We start from the raw sequence: 20107 nt of genomic DNA on the forward strand, positions 1-20107 counted from the left end.
AATATGGCTCAGATGCACCAAGACATTTCCCCATAGACAAAGAATGAACAAGCAATGTGTTTCTTTATGCACAATTGGCAATGCCCCATCGCTACTCAGATCCATGTGAAATCAACCATGTTCTATTACCTTGACACTTTTAATACTTTATAACACACGAAGGTCGTTCAAGGATGCTTCTTGCCACCACGTTGCCAGTGTGATCTTACCACACAAATAAAAATCCCGATTCAGGTGCAAATGCCCACCCCCCTCCAAATATAATAATAATGATATTAAGCTCCACCCAAGGAGCCTACCAACATACATTTTCCACCCCTTCTGTTTATACAATGCAAAAAATACACATTAATTGAGCATGCTCATACAGTGTATAAATAGGCATCCAAGCTTCCATCAATGGGCAAATATTGAGTATGGGTCTACCCACATGCAATCCATCCTATCTAGGTAAATTGCACGACTACAGTTCTATCTAAGTACCAACTAAAAATGGTGAGGCAGACCTCTCTAATGTAAGGCAGAAGTGCATTTACAAGCACTTTCAGAAAGGTATCGTAATTATATGTTTATTTAATGAACGTGGGCTGACTGTGTAAAAAGTATCACTACTACAGTCAAAACAGTCAAACAGTGTAATGTCTATAGAATTCTCTAAAATTACACATAAACAGAGCATAGAAAAATATATAACATTAAACAAAACTGCAACTTTTACAGTCCATAAATACCTAATAAAATGCATTTTAGATCTCAACGTCACTCACTTGTCCAATAATCTTTTAGTGACAAATATGCAGTAATTAATTAGAACCGTGAAATTACAAACACAAAAATACATCTATTGTTTTAAATTTGACTTTGGTAAATGCATACAATGAAAGAACCACAGCATGTTTGCACTCCACAAATGCCAAATAGAAGTAACAATTCCTTTGCTCATATAGAATCGTTTTGAACTTCAAAATTACCAGTCTCATTCAAATGTCATTAGACACATCAATTGTTAGATATTGAAACTTTTTCAAAAGATGTTTCAAAGAAATTCTACATTGCTTACTACTAGCAGATATAATATAGCATTATGTTTAAGATAAACAGGTTCTTTCATTCTGTAGGAACATAGACGACATAAACAGAACACGTTTTGTGGGACCGAATATTTTTTTGAAGTGTAAAATTGGCCAGTGAAATGCAAAGCATTTTAAAAAATATTCTCTTACCGGGATACTAAAACTGGTTGATTCAAAATGATTTTAAGTAGGTGGGTCAACATTTGCTTATTTCCAAAACTATCAAGAACTAACTCAACATAGAAACAATTGGTACAATGTCACACTCAAAAGTATGTTATGAACTGAATAGTTTGAAAGTCATTCATTGATTGTTTTTTAATGTAGTCACTTATTTGAAACGGCAGGGTTTAGTGTTCCCTAGTTCTTCTTGATTGAACATATGCACTTTTAGGTCCATTTGTTTATAAGAACGATACAATGCTTTTAAAACTTAATTAAAGTCTATTTAATCAATTGTAAGTCTTATTTGGCAGCCTGTAGTGTAGAGGAGATCCCTATTTATTGTCAGCAGAAATTATCAAAATGAGGTCTGGGTCGACAAACAAATGTCTGCTCCATATTGCTCATAAGATATAATTAAAGTTACAAATCAAACATAAACATTTATTATGTGTGGCCAAATCCCTTTTGGAAAAGTCTTACCTTTTTAACATTTTTGCAAGCATGATAAAACAAAATTATCTCGAAACTCAATACTTAGTCTAGGTCCCAATATGTTAAACACTCTTCTATATCCAAGTTAGACTGAATTTTTGAAGATATGTCCACACACACAATATGTGTCTCAGGAACAAGTCCCCATTCAAGTTTGCTCTGAGGTTCTGGATGATTATATGAACTTTAGAGTTGGAGTCACTAGAAGAGGGTACTAACGATTAACAAACATGTCTATGAAACATGATGAGGGAACCAATATCAGTGATATTTTAAACGTGACTTTTCCACAGTATTACAATTTTTCAGGCAATACTATAGATGGACATTCACAATGATTAAATTAAAACCTCTGTTGTTTTTGTTGTATAAACTCAAGTGGGGACCGGCAGCCATTTGATCACTTAAATGAGCTTGCTAATCATTTTATTTTTAATTGTCCTTTTCTGCAGTGAAAAGAAGACATTAATTATTTGCTTTAGATGAGAGTCTATTTGTAAAACAAACCCAGCTTTGTCCTTGAGTACTTGGGATATTACTGTGAAGAATTAATAATGTATTATGTAGGACTACACACACTTCTAGAAGCCTAACCAGATGGTCAGCTTGTATCTACTAAAGCTATGTTTACTATTTCCAGACACTGTGCCTAAATTACTGAGGATGGTCTATCCAATGTGATGAGATAGTGAGAATATATCTATCCAACTCTCATCAATCATGTTTCATGATCACTCAGTTACTAGGTTCTTATTTAAACCCAATGCAACATGATCAGAAAGCAAGTGAACTATCAAAATAGCTCTAACAAACAAAAAGATACAGGGAATCAATTATCAAAGAAACTCCCTACCACACCATTATACAGTGAATTAACAGCATAGGAATTCCCCCATCTAATATGATCATGTAGTGAATAAACTCTCCAGACATCTCCAACTACCAGCACCATATCGTGTATAAATTACCACAGAAGCTGAAGACAACATTTACATACATTTACGTATTTACATCTGATCAAACTACTATGGACGCTCCACCCAATGTGATCAAACAGTGAGTAAGCCACCAAAGAAGCTCCTTCCAGCATGATTCTAGATTTAGCAAACTTCAATTGAAGTTCCAGGAGTAAACAGCAAAGCTCAATTCAAGAGGAAGGAAGCTACAATCGAACCGCCACTGCCATTACCAAACAATTAATAAATTAAAAAACAGAATTTCCACCTAACATGGTCAGACATTAAGAAAGCTACATCAACTAATTTTAAGTGACTTACAAGAATGAAACTGAGGCAAAAAGATTTGCACCTGTCACTTTTAGTTAATTAAATTGATCAAAATAAGATTGGCGCACAGATCTAGAAGATCAGCCTCCCAGTCTTCCATACAGGATCCCAGCTCCATAGTATCATTTGCAAAAGAATGATCCGCACACACCATATGACATAAAGTACCAATTATTTCAATTAAATAATGCACCGATTCCTTCTAGGTTTTTCAAAAAGAGTTCCTTTACTTACATCTTCTTATTCTTTTGTTTAAAAACAGTTTTATGCAGAAGAAATGAGTTTTAACAAAAGAAGATGTGAATAAAGGTACTCTTTTAGAAAAACTTAGGAGTCTATCATTATATCATTGAACTAATTGCTACTTTATGTGATATGGTGTGTGCTGATCATTCTTTTGCAAATCACTAATTTTACAAGGTTCTTTCTTCATCTTCTAGCTTTCCTCCTCCCTTTCACACATTACTGCCATTCTTCAACACTCTGGCTGTTCTTCTGGTAGTCTAGGGTGTAACATTAATACCCAGTTTAACATAGAAAAACTGCAGGAGTCATCAACCTTGCGTTGGCCATTTCAACTCTCACTCACAGGCCTTTCCCCTGCCTGCTTTGCCATGTTATGGGTTGCTCAACAGTTCCTGGGATTTCACAGTGAAAGCCCCTCCAATACAGCACTTAATCTTTTACACCCAGAGTCACAGCCATCTCTCCTCCTCTCTGCCTTTCCATCACAGAACTATTCCCTGCTTTTGGCTTTGTCAAGCTCTCAGCTACGGGCCTCACTCCCCCTTTCAGCTTCTGGCCTTTTTGTCATGTGCCTTTCCCCTGGGATAGCGCTCTCAGCAACAGGACTCTCATGATCTCTCACTGTCACATGCCTTGCTCTTATTTTTTTCCCAGGTCACAGGGCTCTCCTTTGGTTTTTCTCTCAATCCTGGACATCTCACAGGAACAATCCTGCATTTAGTCCTTTGCAATCACAATCCTGCCCCTAGACTCTCACAGTTCTAATAATCTCCCCTGCTCATTGCTTCTCTCTATCAGGGACTTCTCTGCTCCTCTTTGTTACTCCCTTGTTTTGTCCTTCCATGGCCACCTACCCGTCCCCTGATTCTGGACTACTCAGTTACTCGTATCTTTCTTGCTCTTACTAGTTATCTCTCTTTTGGCCTTCCACGCTCACTGGCCTTTGTGTCCTCTCCTGCTTGTGGCCTCTCACTGGGATCTCCTGCTTAATGTCTTTCACAAACATCTCCCTGTTCTTTATCACAGGCCTCTTCCTTGATCACACATTTAATTTAATCCTAGGTCATCTCATCACAGGAAGTTCACAGATGCACGCAGTAGCACATGGGGATGTACACACAGTGAAAACACCGCGAAGGTTGATGTACATGTACATGCGGGTTTACCCCGTGTCCTCCACTTTCATTAAGTCTATGTTTTCTGTCTTCTGTCCTCCACCTCCACTATGTCTCCTTTTTTATCTTCCTCCCCTTTCCACCCATGTACCTTACTTTGTTCAGGCCTCCTCGGACTTCCCACCCCAAACTCTTCTTTTAGTTCACGGAAGGGCGAAAACAGTGCCAGGTTTAATAGTGTAACTATTGTACTAGCCATGACCCTGAAACAAAACCTCACCTCTCTCAGACCCTCATACCTGGCCCTTACTTGCTGGTTAGATTCTCAAGTCCTGCACCTAAGAAAAGATAATAGCCATTTAGGAAGACAACTCAACGCACAACAGGCTTCTTTGAATGGGTCCTCCCCTCTCCCTCTCCTGTCACTGCTCAGGGTTTTCAGGTTCCTTTGGGAGGGCGTAATGTGGTCTACAAATATCCAACATACCATAAAATTGAGGAAGAGGTAATAATTTGCTAAGGAATCTTCTTTCATCATATTGAGACACTGCGTAAATTCCAAAGGAAGATCCGAGCAAACTAGATGCCGAAACAAGAAACTTCACTGACAGAAGTTGTAACCACCCAAGAAACCTCCATTGAAGGTCCTCAGCAGTGGAAAACTGTGAAAGGATGTAACGGGTGAGTGACAAGAGTAACGGGGTACCACCCACCCACATCAAGATCAGACAGGGCATGCATCCTGTTTCAGCTATCCAGTCCAATCTATGAGTAACATGCTCACAATAGAGAAAATCCTACCAGCGTGGGCAGACAGCAAGAAAACAACCTTACAAGCTCTATTAATGATCATACAACTTAACAGGTGATTACTACACCAGCAGGCAGCATGGGAAGGCCACCCCCAGCGGCACTTACACTGTGAAGTGGTAAATGAAGCACTTGCAGCCGCTGGGCCTTTCCAGGAAGTTGTAGACATCGCCCTGCATGCTAGTTCTGGTCAGGTAGGGGCGGTAGAAGATCTTGGGGGCGTAGGTCCGGCGGATCTCGCTGGCTGTGAGCGCGGGCGGGGGGCTCATCTGGAAGCCCGGGTCTGAGGTGCAGGAGTCGGCCCGGGGGCTGCAGGGGATCCTCGCTCCATTGTTCACCGCGCCGTCCGGCCCCAGGGCCACCGAGGAGTAGCGCATTCCGCCCTCATCGCCCGCGCCCGACTCCAGCACGGCCAGGGTGGCCCGGCGGCGCCCCTGCAGCCCGTCCAGCCGGGGAGTGGAGCCGTGCGCCTCGCCGCATAGGCTGTACATAGGGTAGCCGCCCGTTTCCCCATTAGCGAAGGCCATCCTGTAATGAGGCGGCGGTATGGATAACGCTGATCAATATTTAAAATCATAAGAGGCGGTGTTGTGTGTCCCCCGGGCGCTGGGAGCTCTCCAGCAGCCGGTGCGCTCTCCTCCGGGGCTCCCGGGTGTCAGGGCGCGGAGGTCTGCCAGTCTGTCACCTGTTGTCACTCAAAGCCTCTGAAATGAAAGCAGAAAGACAGAGAGGTCAGGAGGCGAAGGGTGAAGCCGAGACCCGGACAAGGGCAGGTGTGCGAACCTGGAGACGCCGTGGAGCGGAAAGCGAGACCGGATACAGGGAATGCGGCCCACTCCCCACCAGACTGAATAATTATCGTCGTTTACAATTGCTACGCATATGTAGCGCACTATGCCACCTCAGTTGTCTCTAGGCGCTGATGACAACAGGTGTTGTTCCTCCACCTGGCGCTTCCTTCCCCTGTCCCCACGTGCGCTCATTAAACATTTAGATAGCTACAAAATAGTGTTGTCAAGTACCCTCGTTTCCACAAACAACTTTCAGTTAACACAGTCAACGTCAAGGAGCTGGGAGATTTTTTTCTGTCACATTTATCGACTATGCATCGATCCCTCTCTTTTGGCACCAATATTCAAATCATGTTTTAAGATCATTATAACGTTTTGTGTATTCCGCTATAATTATGAAGACAAGTGAGTATAGCACATAACGTGCCACCCATTCTGCGCGTGGCCCTGGTGTGAAAATGTGTGCTGGGTAATTGTAAACAAGAGGGTCAATCAGAAATTGTTGGGGGGGGTTGCAGAGATTCAGCATGAAAAGTTGGGGATGCCCAGGTGGATAAGACGCGGTCAAGGATAGGAGGACAGACACCAAACAGTTAAAAAACATATACTGGTACCCCTGGCATGTTCGCGGTGCCCCGTGTCTGCCTCCTGCGCCCGGTTTTGCCCTCCCGGTTCCATCGGCTTCTGGACACTTGTGCCACCCCGGTAGAGAGTTGAAGCCTGGCTCTGTCCCTCCGCCGGCCGAGTCCACCCCCAGCAGCCCGGCCCTCCCCGGCCTGGATCTTTATCCCTGATAATACGTGATGAAAGTGTTTCACTGGCTGGAAGGGGCTTGGGAGCCTGCCCAGTGTCAGACATGCATTCAACGGCACGAGCATGTGTTACTCGTGTAACACAAAAACGACAACAAACCGACTGAGATCTCAAGTTGTCCCACGTCGGACGTACGCCTTACGCGCCAATTGTATCCTTGCCCATTTCTGCTAGAGCGCCTTAACCGTTAGAAAGTAAGGACTACATCTGCGGGAAAACGTTACATTTTACAGTAGGCACAAAACGCCTCGGGTGTCATGCCCTGCCACATTCTAATGTTCAACATGTTGAGGGACAGCTGTCAAGGATCACACGGTTCAGCCAAATGATCCAGACGAACGAGGCCTACGTCCCGTAATATAGTCCCCGTGCCAAATCCAACTCCTCCAGAGAAAATAAACGAATAATACAGACTGATGGGGTTTGCCTCACAGGCTGATGTCGCGGGCCGAATGTAAACGAGGCAAATGTCCCCTCCCCCCATTAAGTAGAAAAATTCTGTCATAATAAGGGTGCAGACGTCCTTTACGCACCAGGACAACGGTGCAACTACACCTGCTGCACTGTTGCAAACCAAGCCCCTGACTAGGACTTAATGAGGTGATGCGAACTGTGTGCTCGATTGCTCAGTTACTTTTCCCACCTTTTATTTGTGATACGCACTTGGGACAAGGGTTGGAGTCCCCCGTGTAAAGGTCGTGGCTCGTGCGCTGTTCGTCTGCTTATTTTCACGTACTTCGAGCTTTAGGAACTGCCCAGGCGGTAGCAGGAGCGCGTGAAACCAATGCCGCGGCTGCATTATACATAAGTCCTGCCTGCACGCGCAGTGAGGGAGGGAGGCTGGCTGCGTCTGGGTCCGGCCGTCAGGGAGCGCCTTCCACGCACTCTTTTCAGGGATGACTAGGCATCCTTCTAATGAGACGCTCAGTCCTGCCAAGGGTCCCGTGCAAGGGCAGGGAGAACAGCTTGTTTTCAAGAGGCGGCGGTGTTGCTTGCAGTGCCAGCTCGGTTGAACTGGCACCGCAGCAGACTGGCCCAGATCATACCTTGATTGGCAGCTCCTAAGGAACGGAGACAAACGCTGCAGTACAGACTGCTGGCATCACTATCGGGGGAGTTGTGAATGATTAACTGGTGCTGGTGATTTCAAGTGGTGGGCACCGGCACACACTTTTGGCAACCGGGATTCATACTTTTTTTTTTTTAATAGCGCGAACTTGACCCGAAAGTATTGGAGCGCTTTACATGAGCACCAGATACGTTACACAAGGACACATTCATTTTTGGTAGGCACGAGGACATTAAGTGATTTGCCCAGAGCCACAGGATGTTGAGTCCACACTGAGACTCGAACCTGGTTCCCCAGCTCCAAAGTCGGCAGCTCTGGCCACAGCAAGGCAGAAACAAGCACTGGCATAGCCAATAGGTCTCGCCTTTGGGACTTTATAAGTGTTTAGCCATGCAACAGTTGATGTTGTTGCACCAAGGATAACTAAACACTTATAAGTTCCAAAGGCGAGACCTATTGGCTATGCCAATGCTTTTTTAACTAGCCATAATGAACCCACGGGAGTAAAGGTGGACGGGTTTCTCGGACTCGTAGTCTTTGATTAACTCAATAGAGTGATATTAATGTACATCTAGCTTCAGTTGATTGCCATTGTTATTTGGTGTAGGAACTAAATACATTCCTTTGCTTAGTTGAGACATCTTTTCACTGATTAATGGTGTTTCACCTTGATTAAAGGAGTGATTTTTAGGGGTGCCTTCCACCACCAGTACGCTGGAAGCCCAGTGCACATTGTCCCTGTTTAATGGATTTTCTGTGTACCGTACTCCTTTCCTTCCTCCCCACAGTCAAGTCACTGGAGGCCAGATGGCCACCTGGATTTTATGCTGGAGACAATGTTTGGCTCGTGCGCCAGTATGCACTAGGGCTCGCTACTGTATCTCGATAACCATGATCGCAGGCGAACCCATGTTTTTATAGCGGTAGCACTCAAAAACTGAAACTGGAGGGATCAGTGCCCGCTGGCGATTGCTCACCTTTACTGCAGTCTTGACCACAGGTTTCGCCCTGCGACATCTCCAGAACTGGTGGAGCTTAGAAGGGTAATTCCAATGATGCACACTCCTCTAAAGACTAGACAATTTCTGGGCCGGCTAAAGCCAAAAGAAGGGATCTACAAGCCACCCGCAGGGATTGAGAGGGTCAGGGAGGATGCAGGCTCACCCTTCTCAGTTCCTAATCCCAAGATAGCTGATCCTTCACACAGATATCATCGATATTGCCCTGGACAGCTGGATCTGGCCCACCATGCGGCTCCTAGGCAATCTCAGTTTGTTACGATACCCTAAGCAGGTTTACCAGTGAGATGCACCATAGCTGTTTGTGGGGGACCAGGTCAATCATCTGGCAGGATCAATCCACCTCCAAACACCACCAGCTGATCCGCGCCGCCAAGAAAACAGCATTCAAGGACCGGTTGGACAACAACGCACACAACTGCAAGGAACTCTTCAACATCGTGAAAGAGCTTTCCAACCCCAGCGCAGGAAACAACGACATCACCCCATCGCAAGACCTCTGCAACTCCCTCGCTTCATACTTCCACAACAAGATCGCGGACATACACAACAGCTTCAACAACCAACCAACGCACACCATGACCGAACAACCACCCCCCACCACCAGCCTCCACGCCTGGACCCCGATCAGCACCGAAGACACCATCCGCACGATGAACTCCATCCACTCCGGATCACCGACCGACCCCTGCCCTCACCACGTCTTCAACAAGGCCGACGCTGTCATCGCACCCCACCTGCGAGACATCATCAACACATCCTTCGACACCACCATCTTCCCTGAGAGCTGGAAACACGCCGAACTCAGCGCTCTACTCAAGAAACCAACAGCGGACCCCACCGACCTCAAGAATTACCGCCCCATCTCGCTCCTCCCGTTTCCAGCCAAAGTCATCGAGAAGACCGTCAACAAGCAGATGGCCGCCTTCCTCGAGACGAACGGATCCCTCGACCCCTCACAGTCCGGCTTCCGAGCCAATCACAGCACCGATGTAAAAACCTGAGGCGGGTCGGGGGCAATCGATATTTGCCCGGCGGTATTGCCTCTGTGACCCTCTAGTTATTTAATCAATGAAGAGGCAGGCGCTGGAGACTGGAAAGCAGGAAACAAGGTTTTTTTATTCTCTCCGGAGGAGAACACAACGAAACGGACAGAAGGTATCGTTCTGAGGTGCTCTAACTGCATCCCTGAGGCCTGGCCTCTTATACACAAGTTTATGACTTTATTGTACATTACACATTCATGTTAAAGCTTTGATGTATGAAAAAGACATTCCCGGAACTCCCTTTGAGCCCGTTCCCACACACATTTACAGTCGAAGTCCCCACCCTAGTCACAACAGGTGATGAGTATCACGCAGCTGGATATTCCGCCGATTCACGGAATGTGGGGGTTTGATCGGATCTCATGGAGTGGGGGCTTTGATCAACCCGGGGATCCTTTGATGGGGGAAGCTTTCTATTGTGCGGGGAGGGGCAAGGGATGGTATCGGCAGAGCTGGGTGTCGGCCTGGGAACGGGGAAGACAAAACGGGCACACGGGGAAAAAAGGGGGTTTGCATCTAAGGGCCGGAGATCATGAAAGGGAAGCAGGGAGGTGTCGCGCTGGGAACAGGATGAGGGCCTGGGGCAGAGCAGCGCCGAAGAGGGGTTTATGACTCAAGGCAGGTGCAAGCAGGGGGTGGTCAGCGTGCAGGCTTAGTGAAGGCGAAAGGCTATGTCAGGGGCCAGCGGCATGCAAAAGGGTTCGTTCTGATCGGGGCATCTAACAAAATGGCGGGCGCGCACGACAAAAGTGTGGCATCAGGGGGAGAGGCAAGATGGCGCAGATAATGTTCACCGAAACGTACTAATTTTCAACAGTCCTCCCTTTAACATATTCAAGACATCTTGCTGGTTCATTTTCTATTCGGTTCTATTGTGGTGGGCATGAGAAAGAAAACGGTAGGAACCCTAGATGAAAAGAGTCGTAAACAATACATTTTAACATTTCTAGTTTTTAGGAGGTGAGCCTATTTGATAAACTTTGATCAATTTGTCTAGCAGGAAAGTCATAGAAATGCAATACAAAAACGATTCTGTAGCGTGAGCAGCAAGTATCTTTCATACTGGCAGGTGATTACATATATATCAGGTTCGGATTGGAGCATGATCAATACAAGGGCGGCTGGGAGAGAAATGAAATGAAATGAAATGAAATGAATGAAATGAAATGAAATGAAAATTGCACTTGTATAGCGCATAGCTACCCGGAGGCCTCGCAGCGCTTGCGAATGATTACTTAATGCGGGCTTGGGGTAGATTAGCAGGTGTTAGCAAACAGGTGCGTTTTCAGGGCCTTCCTGAAGGACATGTGGTTGTTGTGTTTCCGAAGAGAAAGCGGGAGGGAGTTCCAAAGTCTCGCCGCCGTATGAGAGAAAGAGCGGCCTCCCCAACGAGCTTTCTTGATTTTAACGGACGTTGCCAGCTGGAGGGTGCAAGAGCGAAGAGAACGGGACGGGACATATGGCGTAACCATGGGATGTAAAATTACAGGGCCCGTTCGATGGAACGATTTGTGTAAAATACACATGGCTTTAAATTGCACTCTTGCCACCACAGGGAGCCAATGGAGTTCCCTTAGGGCGTTCTTAGCTGACTGCCAGCGGGGGATGTTGTAGAGTAGGCGCGCCGCACTGTTTTGTGTGACCTGGAGCTTCTGAGTAACGGAGGTCGGGACTCCCATATAAAGAGCATTCCCATAGTCCAGGCGGGAGAGTATCAAGGCCTGGACCATGACCCTCCTCGCCTGGAATGGGAGCAAAGGGAGCACCCTCCGCAGCATCCTCATTAGCCCAAAACAGGTGGCGGCCGTCTTAGTAGCCTGGACCGAAAAATCAAGTGCTCTATCGAGCCAGATCCCAAGGCTCTTTATCTGGGACTTGGGGACGGGGGGGGCCTAAACATGGTGGCCAGATGGATGCAAGGGCAGAGGGAGAAGGGTTGCCCAATAAGATGATGTCTGTCTTCTCCCCATTAAGCTTTAAGCAAGAAGATTGCATCCATCTGGCGACAGCTTCTAGACAGGGGCCTAAGGTGAGGGACGATCCCTCAGAGTGGTCTAAAGAGACCACCAGTTGGGTATCGTCCGCGTAGGTGACAATACGCACACCAAAGGGATGGACTATCCTGTCTAGAGGTTCCATGTAGGCATTAAAAAGGGTGGGACTTAGGGAAGAGCCCTGGGGGACCCCGCACCTAAGTGGGTGTTTGGGAGACACCGCTTCACCCTCAAAGACTTGAAAAAAACGCTCATCCAGGAAGGATGTCAGCCATTCTAAGGCCGCGCCCGACACGCCCATGCCCGCCAAACGATGTAATAACGTGGCATGGTTAACCGTGTCGAACGCGGCGCTAAGGTCTAGTAGAATGATGGCGACCCTTCCTCCCCGATCCAGCACGGCTCTCGCCTCTTCCGTTACCGCAAGGAGGGCGGTTTCGGTTCCGTGCTGAGGACGGAAACCTGTCTGAGAGGCACGCAATAGGCTATTGGACTCGAAATAGTCCATCAGGATGTTATTCACGTGCCTCTCAAGCAATTTACTCAGCCACGGAAGAAGAGAGATGGGGCGATAGTTTGCCCAGTTACTCTGGTCGAGGTTGGTTTTTTTTAACAAAGCCTTCACCATCGCACATTTCCAAGATGGTGGAACAGATTTGGAAGAAATGGACGCGTTAAGGACGTCTAAGATGACTGGACGGACGACGTCCAAGACCTTGATGAGGGTCTGAGGAGGTGCTGGATCGTTGGGAGAGCCAGAGGTGATCTTAGAGATCAGTTTGTCTAGTCCAGGGATGTCGAGAAGTGGGATATCCTCTAGCTTACAGGGAACAGAGGAATCAGAGGTGATGAGGAATTTAGGATCGTCCGTAGTGTTGTTAAATGAGGAGTAAATGGCCTGAATCTTTTGAGAAAAAAAGACGGCCAGATCATTACAACGGTTTTGAGCGCCTTCAGCAGATGGACGCTCAGCCGGAGGCGAAATAAGGGATTTAACGATTGTAAAGATTTCCCTGGGGGCATTCGCCGCCGCATTAATTTTCCCTTCATAAAAAAGAGCTTGTGCTGTTTTCATCTCCATTTTATAAATTTTTATGGCAGCCCTATACTCCGCTTTCCTATGTTGAGAATATTCCTGCCTCCAGGCTCTCTCAAGTTTTCGGCAGGTTAATTTCCTGAGTCTAAGGGCAGGTGTATACCATGGGGCAACTTTAGGTCTTCTTATAGTGTTGCAGGCATGTTCGGGAAGGACCTGGTCGAGGGTACTGGAAATCCAATGATTGAAATTATTAGTAGCCTTACTAGGATTGGTTGCCCTTGCAGGTGGATTTTTGGCGAGGGCCACTTCCCAGTCAGGCAAGGAAAGAGAGGGCCATTTCCTACCTCGATGCTTGGTGAGATTCTGAGAGGGGGAGGGGGAGTTAGTACCCCAAGAGAAGGGAATTAAAAAATGATCGGTCCAGGGTAGAGGAATTGGGGTCTCCACCAGGAAGTTATCTATGTTACTGTAAATGTGGTCAAGAAGATGACCTTTGTTGTGCGTAGCATGAAAGCCCTTCTGGCATAAATCCATGGCTTGCAGGTTGGAACAGAGATTGTTAGCCGATGAATTGTAGGGGTCGTCTAAATGTAGATTAATATCGCCAAGCAAAGTGAGATTAGGGGAGGTCAAGACGACACTTGCGACAAGATCTGTTATCTTGGTAATAAAATTATTAAGGGGGCCGGGTGGGCGGTATGCTAGGATGCCCGAGAAGGTAGTAGTGGGAGAAAGTTCTAGCGAGAAGTGGAGACTCTCACAAACTGGTGTGGTGGTGGGAGTGACGCGGCACTTGTAACCGTCCCTGTATATAATAGCCAGTCCACCACCTCTCCCAGTCTGGCGGTCTGATCGTTTTAATGTGTACCCTTGGGGAGTGACCCATACTACCGTAGGATCTTTATCTAGCTGAAGCCAGGTTTCTGTTAAAAACAGGGCGTCAGGGTTAAGTTCTTCAATCAACATGTACAATTGGGTGAAGTGTTTCGGTAAAGACCGACAATTAAGGAGAAACATTCTCCATTTGTGTCCAGAGGACAGATGACAGCAGAGTAAAGGAAGGGGACGCCAGTTGCAGACCTTACAATGATAATCAGTATTAGTAGGAAAAAATGAGTGTTTACAGGGCGACTTGATGGGAGGGCGTAAGGAGAAAAGCAAAGAAGAGTCGTAGGAGTGAGTACCTACCATGATGTAAATCCAGGCCAGTACACGCCAAACGCGTCAGGACGCGGACTGGCGCAGACTGGCTTCTCTTTGGCGCCTCTTAGGCGCTATGAAGGCGCTCCCGCTGCGCGTTACCGCTGCGCGAGGGGGCAGCGAAATAAGTAGATTGGGAGGTGAGGGAAGACTAGAGCGTCACCCTCTAAAGATGGCCGCCCGCCGAGGGACAAGCAGGAAGTAGGAGCGCTCTTTCTCCCTCCACTCAATCAGCATCAGATAGCTGCGATGGACCGGGGAGTCAGCGCTATGCCTGGCAAAGGTAACAGCAGTTTTAAAATACACTTTACAGTTTGTAAAATAACCCACAGGTTAAAGACACACAATTTTAAAAACGTCCTCAATAGTGCAAAAACGCTCCACACCCAAGCGCTAGCGTGGTACTAATCATTCAGCACGAGCACCGGTGTTTAGAGCCCTAAATAGTCAGGGAGGGAGGGAAGACTAGAGCGTCACCCTCTAAAGATGGCCGCCCGCCGAGGGACAAGCAGGAAGTAGGAGCGCTCTTTCTCCCTCCACTCAATCAGCATCAGATAGCTGCGGTGGACCGGGGAGTCAGCGCTATGCCTGGCAAAGGTAACAGCAGTTTTAAAATACACTTTACAGTTTGTAAAATAACCCACAGGTTAAAGACACACAATTTTAAAAACGTCCTCAATAGTGCAAAAACGCTCCACACCCAAGCGCTAGCGTGGTACTAATCATTCAGCACGAGCACCGGTGTTTAGAGCCCTAAATAGTCAGGGAGGGAGGGAAGACTAGAGCGTCACCCTCTAAAGATGGCCGCCCGCCGAGGGACAAGCAGGAAGTAGGAGCGCTCTTTCTCCCTCCACTCAATCAGCATCAGATAGCTGCGGTGGACCGGGGAGTCAGCGCTATGCCTGGCAAAGGTAACAGCAGTTTTAAAATACACTTTACAGTTTGTAAAATAACCCACAGGTTAAAGACACACAATTTTAAAAACGTCCTCAATAGTGCAAAAACGCTCCACACCCAAGCGCTAGCGTGGTACTAATCATTCAGCACGAGCACCGGTGTTTAGAGCCCTAAATAGTCAGGGAGGGAGGGAAGACTAGAGCGTCACCCTCTAAAGATGGCCGCCCGCCGAGGGACAAGCAGGAAGTAGGAGCGCTCTTTCTCCCTCCACTCAATCAGCATCAGATAGCTGCGGTGGACCGGGGAGTCAGCGCTATGCCTGGCAAAGGTAACAGCAGTTTTAAAATACACTTTACAGTTTGTAAAATAACCCACAGGTTAAAGACACACAATTTTAAAAACGTCCTCAATAGTGCAAAAACGCTCCACACCCAAGCGCTAGCGTGGTACTAATCATTCAGCACGAGCACCGGTGTTTAGAGCCCTAAATAGTCAGGGAGGGAGGGAAGACTAGAGCGTCACCCTCTAAAGATGGCCGCCCGCCGAGGGACAAGCAGGAAGTAGGAGCGCTCTTTCTCCCTCCACTCAATCAGCATCAGATAGCTGCGGTGGACCGGGGAGTCAGCGCTATGCCTGGCAAAGGTAACAGCAGTTTTAAAATACACTTTACAGTTTGTAAAATAACCCACAGGTTAAAGACACACAATTTTAAAAACGTCCTCAATAGTGCAAAAACGCTCCACACCCAAGCGCTAGCGTGGAAATGAGGTCTAGCAGAAACGGCGATTGGGGACGTCAAATGTTCGAAGTTTAACGAGTTCTCATCATTCTTTGTTGCCTTTCGTTGGCGCTGTTGAGCACCGGCGGTGGAGCTACAAGTCCAGCTCTGTTCTAAGTTCTGTGTTGCAGGGCACGACCCTTTCCTCGCGTTTCTGGTCGAAAAGGTCCTTTTCGCCCTGTGTCCTTTGAGGTGTTTGTCAGAAAGTTCAGATGGAAGAAGAGCGTACAAAACAGTCCATAGGGTAGGTCAGAGGAAAAGGGGGATGGAGCAAGGCCAAATTAGGAACAAACTAGGGGAACGAGAGACTTCCAATAGGCGAGCGTGTGACCGAATTCAGAGAGCGGGGACTTGTCGACAGACACTGGACATCGAGCAGGGGCATCAGGTCGACCCTTTCTTCTCATGTTGTCGAAAACAGTGCCTCGTCCTGCAGCTCTTTTCTGTCGTGGTCTCGCCTTGGCTAATGTCGCAGGTGTTCCTCAGTCTGCAGTCAGGCCTCGTGCTCCCACATCCGGTCCTTCTCTCCTCCAACAGCAGTACCCTTAAACAAGTTCGAAAAGACAGTCTTTAGAGAATTTGCAGATGAAGATAATCAAAAAGTCTATTTCTCTCCCAGCTCCAGGCAAAGAATGAAAATGCCCGTTATATTGGTGTTCACAACTGGCATATGAATGACCGGAGACGGGCTTGTTGGATTTACTATGACTTTCCTTTACAATTATTTACTACGCAGGTATTTTGCCGGGAGACGAACATGGCTAAACATTTCCTTTCTATTGATGCATCCTGCTTTTCAACTACTACGGGGTTCATTTTGATGATTTCTTTACCTTGGACTAGTCTGTTAACCTTGTAAAACATCATTCTGGATCCTACGTAACCTTTTACAGCCCGATTACTTAATTAGGAAGGACAGGGGTTTTATGGGAAACAACCAGGGACATAGGAAACTTGTGGTAAGGGCATAAATCGACCCATCTCTCACAACCGGAAATGAGGGGTAGTTTCATAATTCCAGTTTTTGGGCGGCTGATACAGGGGAGGTAACAGGGGTGATCATTTTTCCGGTTTTGGGTATTGCGACATTTCGGGGAGGGGAGGGTCGCGTATTCTGAGGTCCTTGTTTTATACCATAGGAGCCGTTGACCTGTAGTTCCCTTATTTCGGGCCAGATTAGGGAACCTCTGTCGCCTTACCTGTCCTTTCCCTTACGGCCCAACCTCGGTTCATTGGCTTCTAGCGGAAAAGGAGAGGTAATGACGCGGTCTCAGGGTGATTGTATTAAAGACAAGTTTTTGTGCAAATACTGACGGTATTTGAAGCCAATTAGGTGGTGTGCTAGGGGTGGCAGTCTGCCAATTTCGGGGCTAATCACTCGGAAGAGTGGGAGTAAAAAAAATAGAGGGAGAGAGAGAGAGAGAGAGAGAGAGAGAGAGAGAGAGAGAGAGAGAGAGAGAGAGAGAGCGTAACGGCAGGCTAAATAGTACACGTGCAACAGAGAGGGTGGCAGTGTATTCAAGAAAGGCTATTTAGTGCATTACGCAGTAAAGGGCATTCACGGGTCTGCGTTAGGATCTTGTAATCATGCAGTTTGAGCATTAGACAGGGTAGAGGGGACGTGCTTTGAGAAAAAGGAAAGAAGAAAGGAGGTACCACGTTGTCGCACTTCTCGCATTCTCGGTCCTTCGACCAGTTGGGTCGACGCCTCAGTCACACACACACATTCCCTCATAGTTTCGCATCATACGTGACATGGGTTCATTCGTCCAGTCTGGTTTAAGGGTGATCACTTTTTATCAGGTTGTGCTAATTTTTCGGGTTTGTTCGATACGTGAGTAGTTTGCAGGCGTGCTTAGACACCACCTTGCGGCGCTAGTCCGCTTCGTGTATTAGACATGGCAAGGCTTCGGATCTTCGCCACACCTCGGCTGTAATTTCTGATGTAACCTGCAGAGGGAGGAAAAAAGGGGGTGGGGGAGACAGCGTTCGCGCACATTCAAATACATGGATTCATAAGTCCTTTACTTACCTCTTACTCGTCTTTCCTCCTCGGGGCAGGGTCCCCGGGGATATGGTTTCTGGAGTCGGGGGGGGTAGTGTGTCCATATAGGTCGTGGGCGGGGAAACGTAAAAAAGGAAACCAGAGGTGCCTAGTGCGAGGTATCTAGTCAAAGGATGTATCTCACTATCGGGATCCTTAAACCTCTTTCAACGCTGTGGCGTTCTAAGGTTCTTCGGTTCTTGGGTCAGCTCCGTTCCCTGGTACTTTGGAACGTTGTACTTTATAACATTTACATTATTTCATTTCACCCTCCCTTTACATTCCTTCATTTACACCGTTCGTTTTACCCATCCTTGGAAGTCAAGGTCTTCCCCTACGCGAGAGTTCATGGGTCAGTCGCGTACTTTGAAGGCGGAGTGTCGTGTTGTCGATCCGATCCGTCCCCCAGGGCTGGGCAACCATCTTCTTTTAACCTTAAAGAGAGAGCAGAGTAGGGTGCACAGAAAAGAACTTTCCCACTTACCCCATATTTTTAAAATAAAGCATGCAATACCCGTCCATAGTTTCAAAAACTTTATTTTGCAAAATCATTTCAGCATGAGGATTATGAGGGTGCGGTCGTATTTGGCCGGTCGTGGCAATGGCTAAAGTGCGTACAGTGGGGGGTGTCGTTTGCAGCAATAAAAACATCGGAAAGTTTTACTCATTCATTGGTAAGAGACTAAAACGTCTATTAATTGGCTGGGGGTTCGGGGGCATTTATTTTCATAATTTAGAAGCATAATCATAATAGTGGTAATCAGATTTCCTATATGCATACCGTACGTGAGCGTCGTAAATGAGGTTTACATCAGTTATAAAAATATAATACATTGTACATTTGTAATCAACATTTGTAACGGGGATCCTTTCGTACTGTTCGTCGAGTGAGTTCTCCTTGTCTTTTCTAGCCAAGTGTACAAAGGATCATATAAAATCTTAGAACATCAAGTTTATATTAGTGCGAAGGAACACCACGAGGTGTTCGTAAGTTCCGATTGATACCAGCGCCATTTTGGGCGGGGCCGGCTCAGTCCGGAAGCAGCATCAGGGGGGAAATGTTTCCCATTACTGGCAGTTTGGACCAGAGTCCTTTTCGGCAGTTCTAGAATTCATGCTAACAGAAGGAGTGGCAATGTCATGTTTGTTTCGTTGGCGATCAAGGCAGCCGTCCCTTACCGGAAGCCTGCAAAGGCCGAAGGTTCCGCCGGGGACCCTTGTAGGATCTTTAAGGCTGCGGAGATGCTGTCGGAGATGGGGGCTCGTGCTCCAAGGGGCAAATGTTCGAGTTATATTGCTGGTCAAAGTTACTCTAGTGGCCGGGGCCCGCCTTCCAGCGGACCCAGACGCCATTTTGAGGCCCTACAGGGGCCACTCTCGTCGAGTTTGCAAGAGTGGGAGAGATCCTTCGGAGTGGAAGGAAGAGGTCTCTGTTTTGTGAAAGCGGGACGTTCAGCTGGGGTGCAGCTGTGATGCCCCCACCTGGGGGGCGAGGGAGACTGGTTCGCATCGTCTCCTTCTCCCGGTGCACTCCAGGCCGCTCCTTTTCATCGCCCCGCATGAAGGTTTCTCCACATCCGGTGTTCCCCAAGACCTGTGCTCGGTGCTGTGGGAGTATGGCCACCATTGCACGTTCGGTGCTGCGCAAGTACTGGGGTGCCACCATGGTGTGTTCGGTGCTGTGGAAGTATTGGCACCATCGCCTGACTGGGGGTGTTCGGCGTCGGGCCGGGGGCTGGGAAACCTCCTATCGGTGGAGGTGGGAGAGGCTCGTCCGCGTCGCCTCTCCCTCCCAGCCCAACTTGGACAAATTGTTGTGGAGGTACGTGCAGGACATCCCGCCGTCCAGGGCTGCTGCGGCTGTGACGGAAGAGAAAAGGAAGAGGTGCCTCGTTCTTCTCTGGACATGTGGCGGGACTGCTTAAGTCTATCCAGGCCCGTTGCGGCTGGCCGAGGAGACATGTGGCGGAACTACCTACAACTGCCCAGGCTGCTGGCTCCTGCCTCTCCTCCGGCTCCCCCATACGTTAAGATTTCCTGACCAAGAGTTGGCGGCCGGGCCCGCCTTATATGGGTTGCCGTTGGTTGGGCGTAGCCGTAACCCTGCCCTACTTTGGAAGGTTCCAGGATGGGGGGGGCGAATGTTCTGTTTGACTTTCATTTTCTACAGTTTACCGTTATTATTCCTTGTTTGTTGTGCTAAATTAAAAGTTCAAGTTCATTAATGGTC

General features: G+C 47.5%; 1 protein-coding gene across 1 annotated transcript in view; it reads right to left on the reverse strand.

The window, feature by feature from the left end:
* LOC144762279 (potassium voltage-gated channel subfamily KQT member 1-like) overlaps positions 1-5714 on the reverse strand; it is an 862620-nt gene extending 856906 nt beyond the window's left edge. Inside the window, exon 1 of the mRNA XM_078647419.1 lies at positions 5296-5714. Coding sequence (XP_078503545.1) covers positions 5296-5714 — 419 coding nt within the window. The remainder of the gene's footprint in view (positions 1-5295) is intronic.
* Positions 5715-20107: the final 14393 nt, after the last annotated feature.

The sequence above is a fragment of the Lissotriton helveticus genome, chromosome 1_1 (assembly GCF_964261635.1).
Source record: "Lissotriton helveticus chromosome 1_1, aLisHel1.1, whole genome shotgun sequence".
Classification (NCBI taxonomy): Eukaryota; Metazoa; Chordata; class Amphibia; order Caudata; family Salamandridae; genus Lissotriton; species Lissotriton helveticus.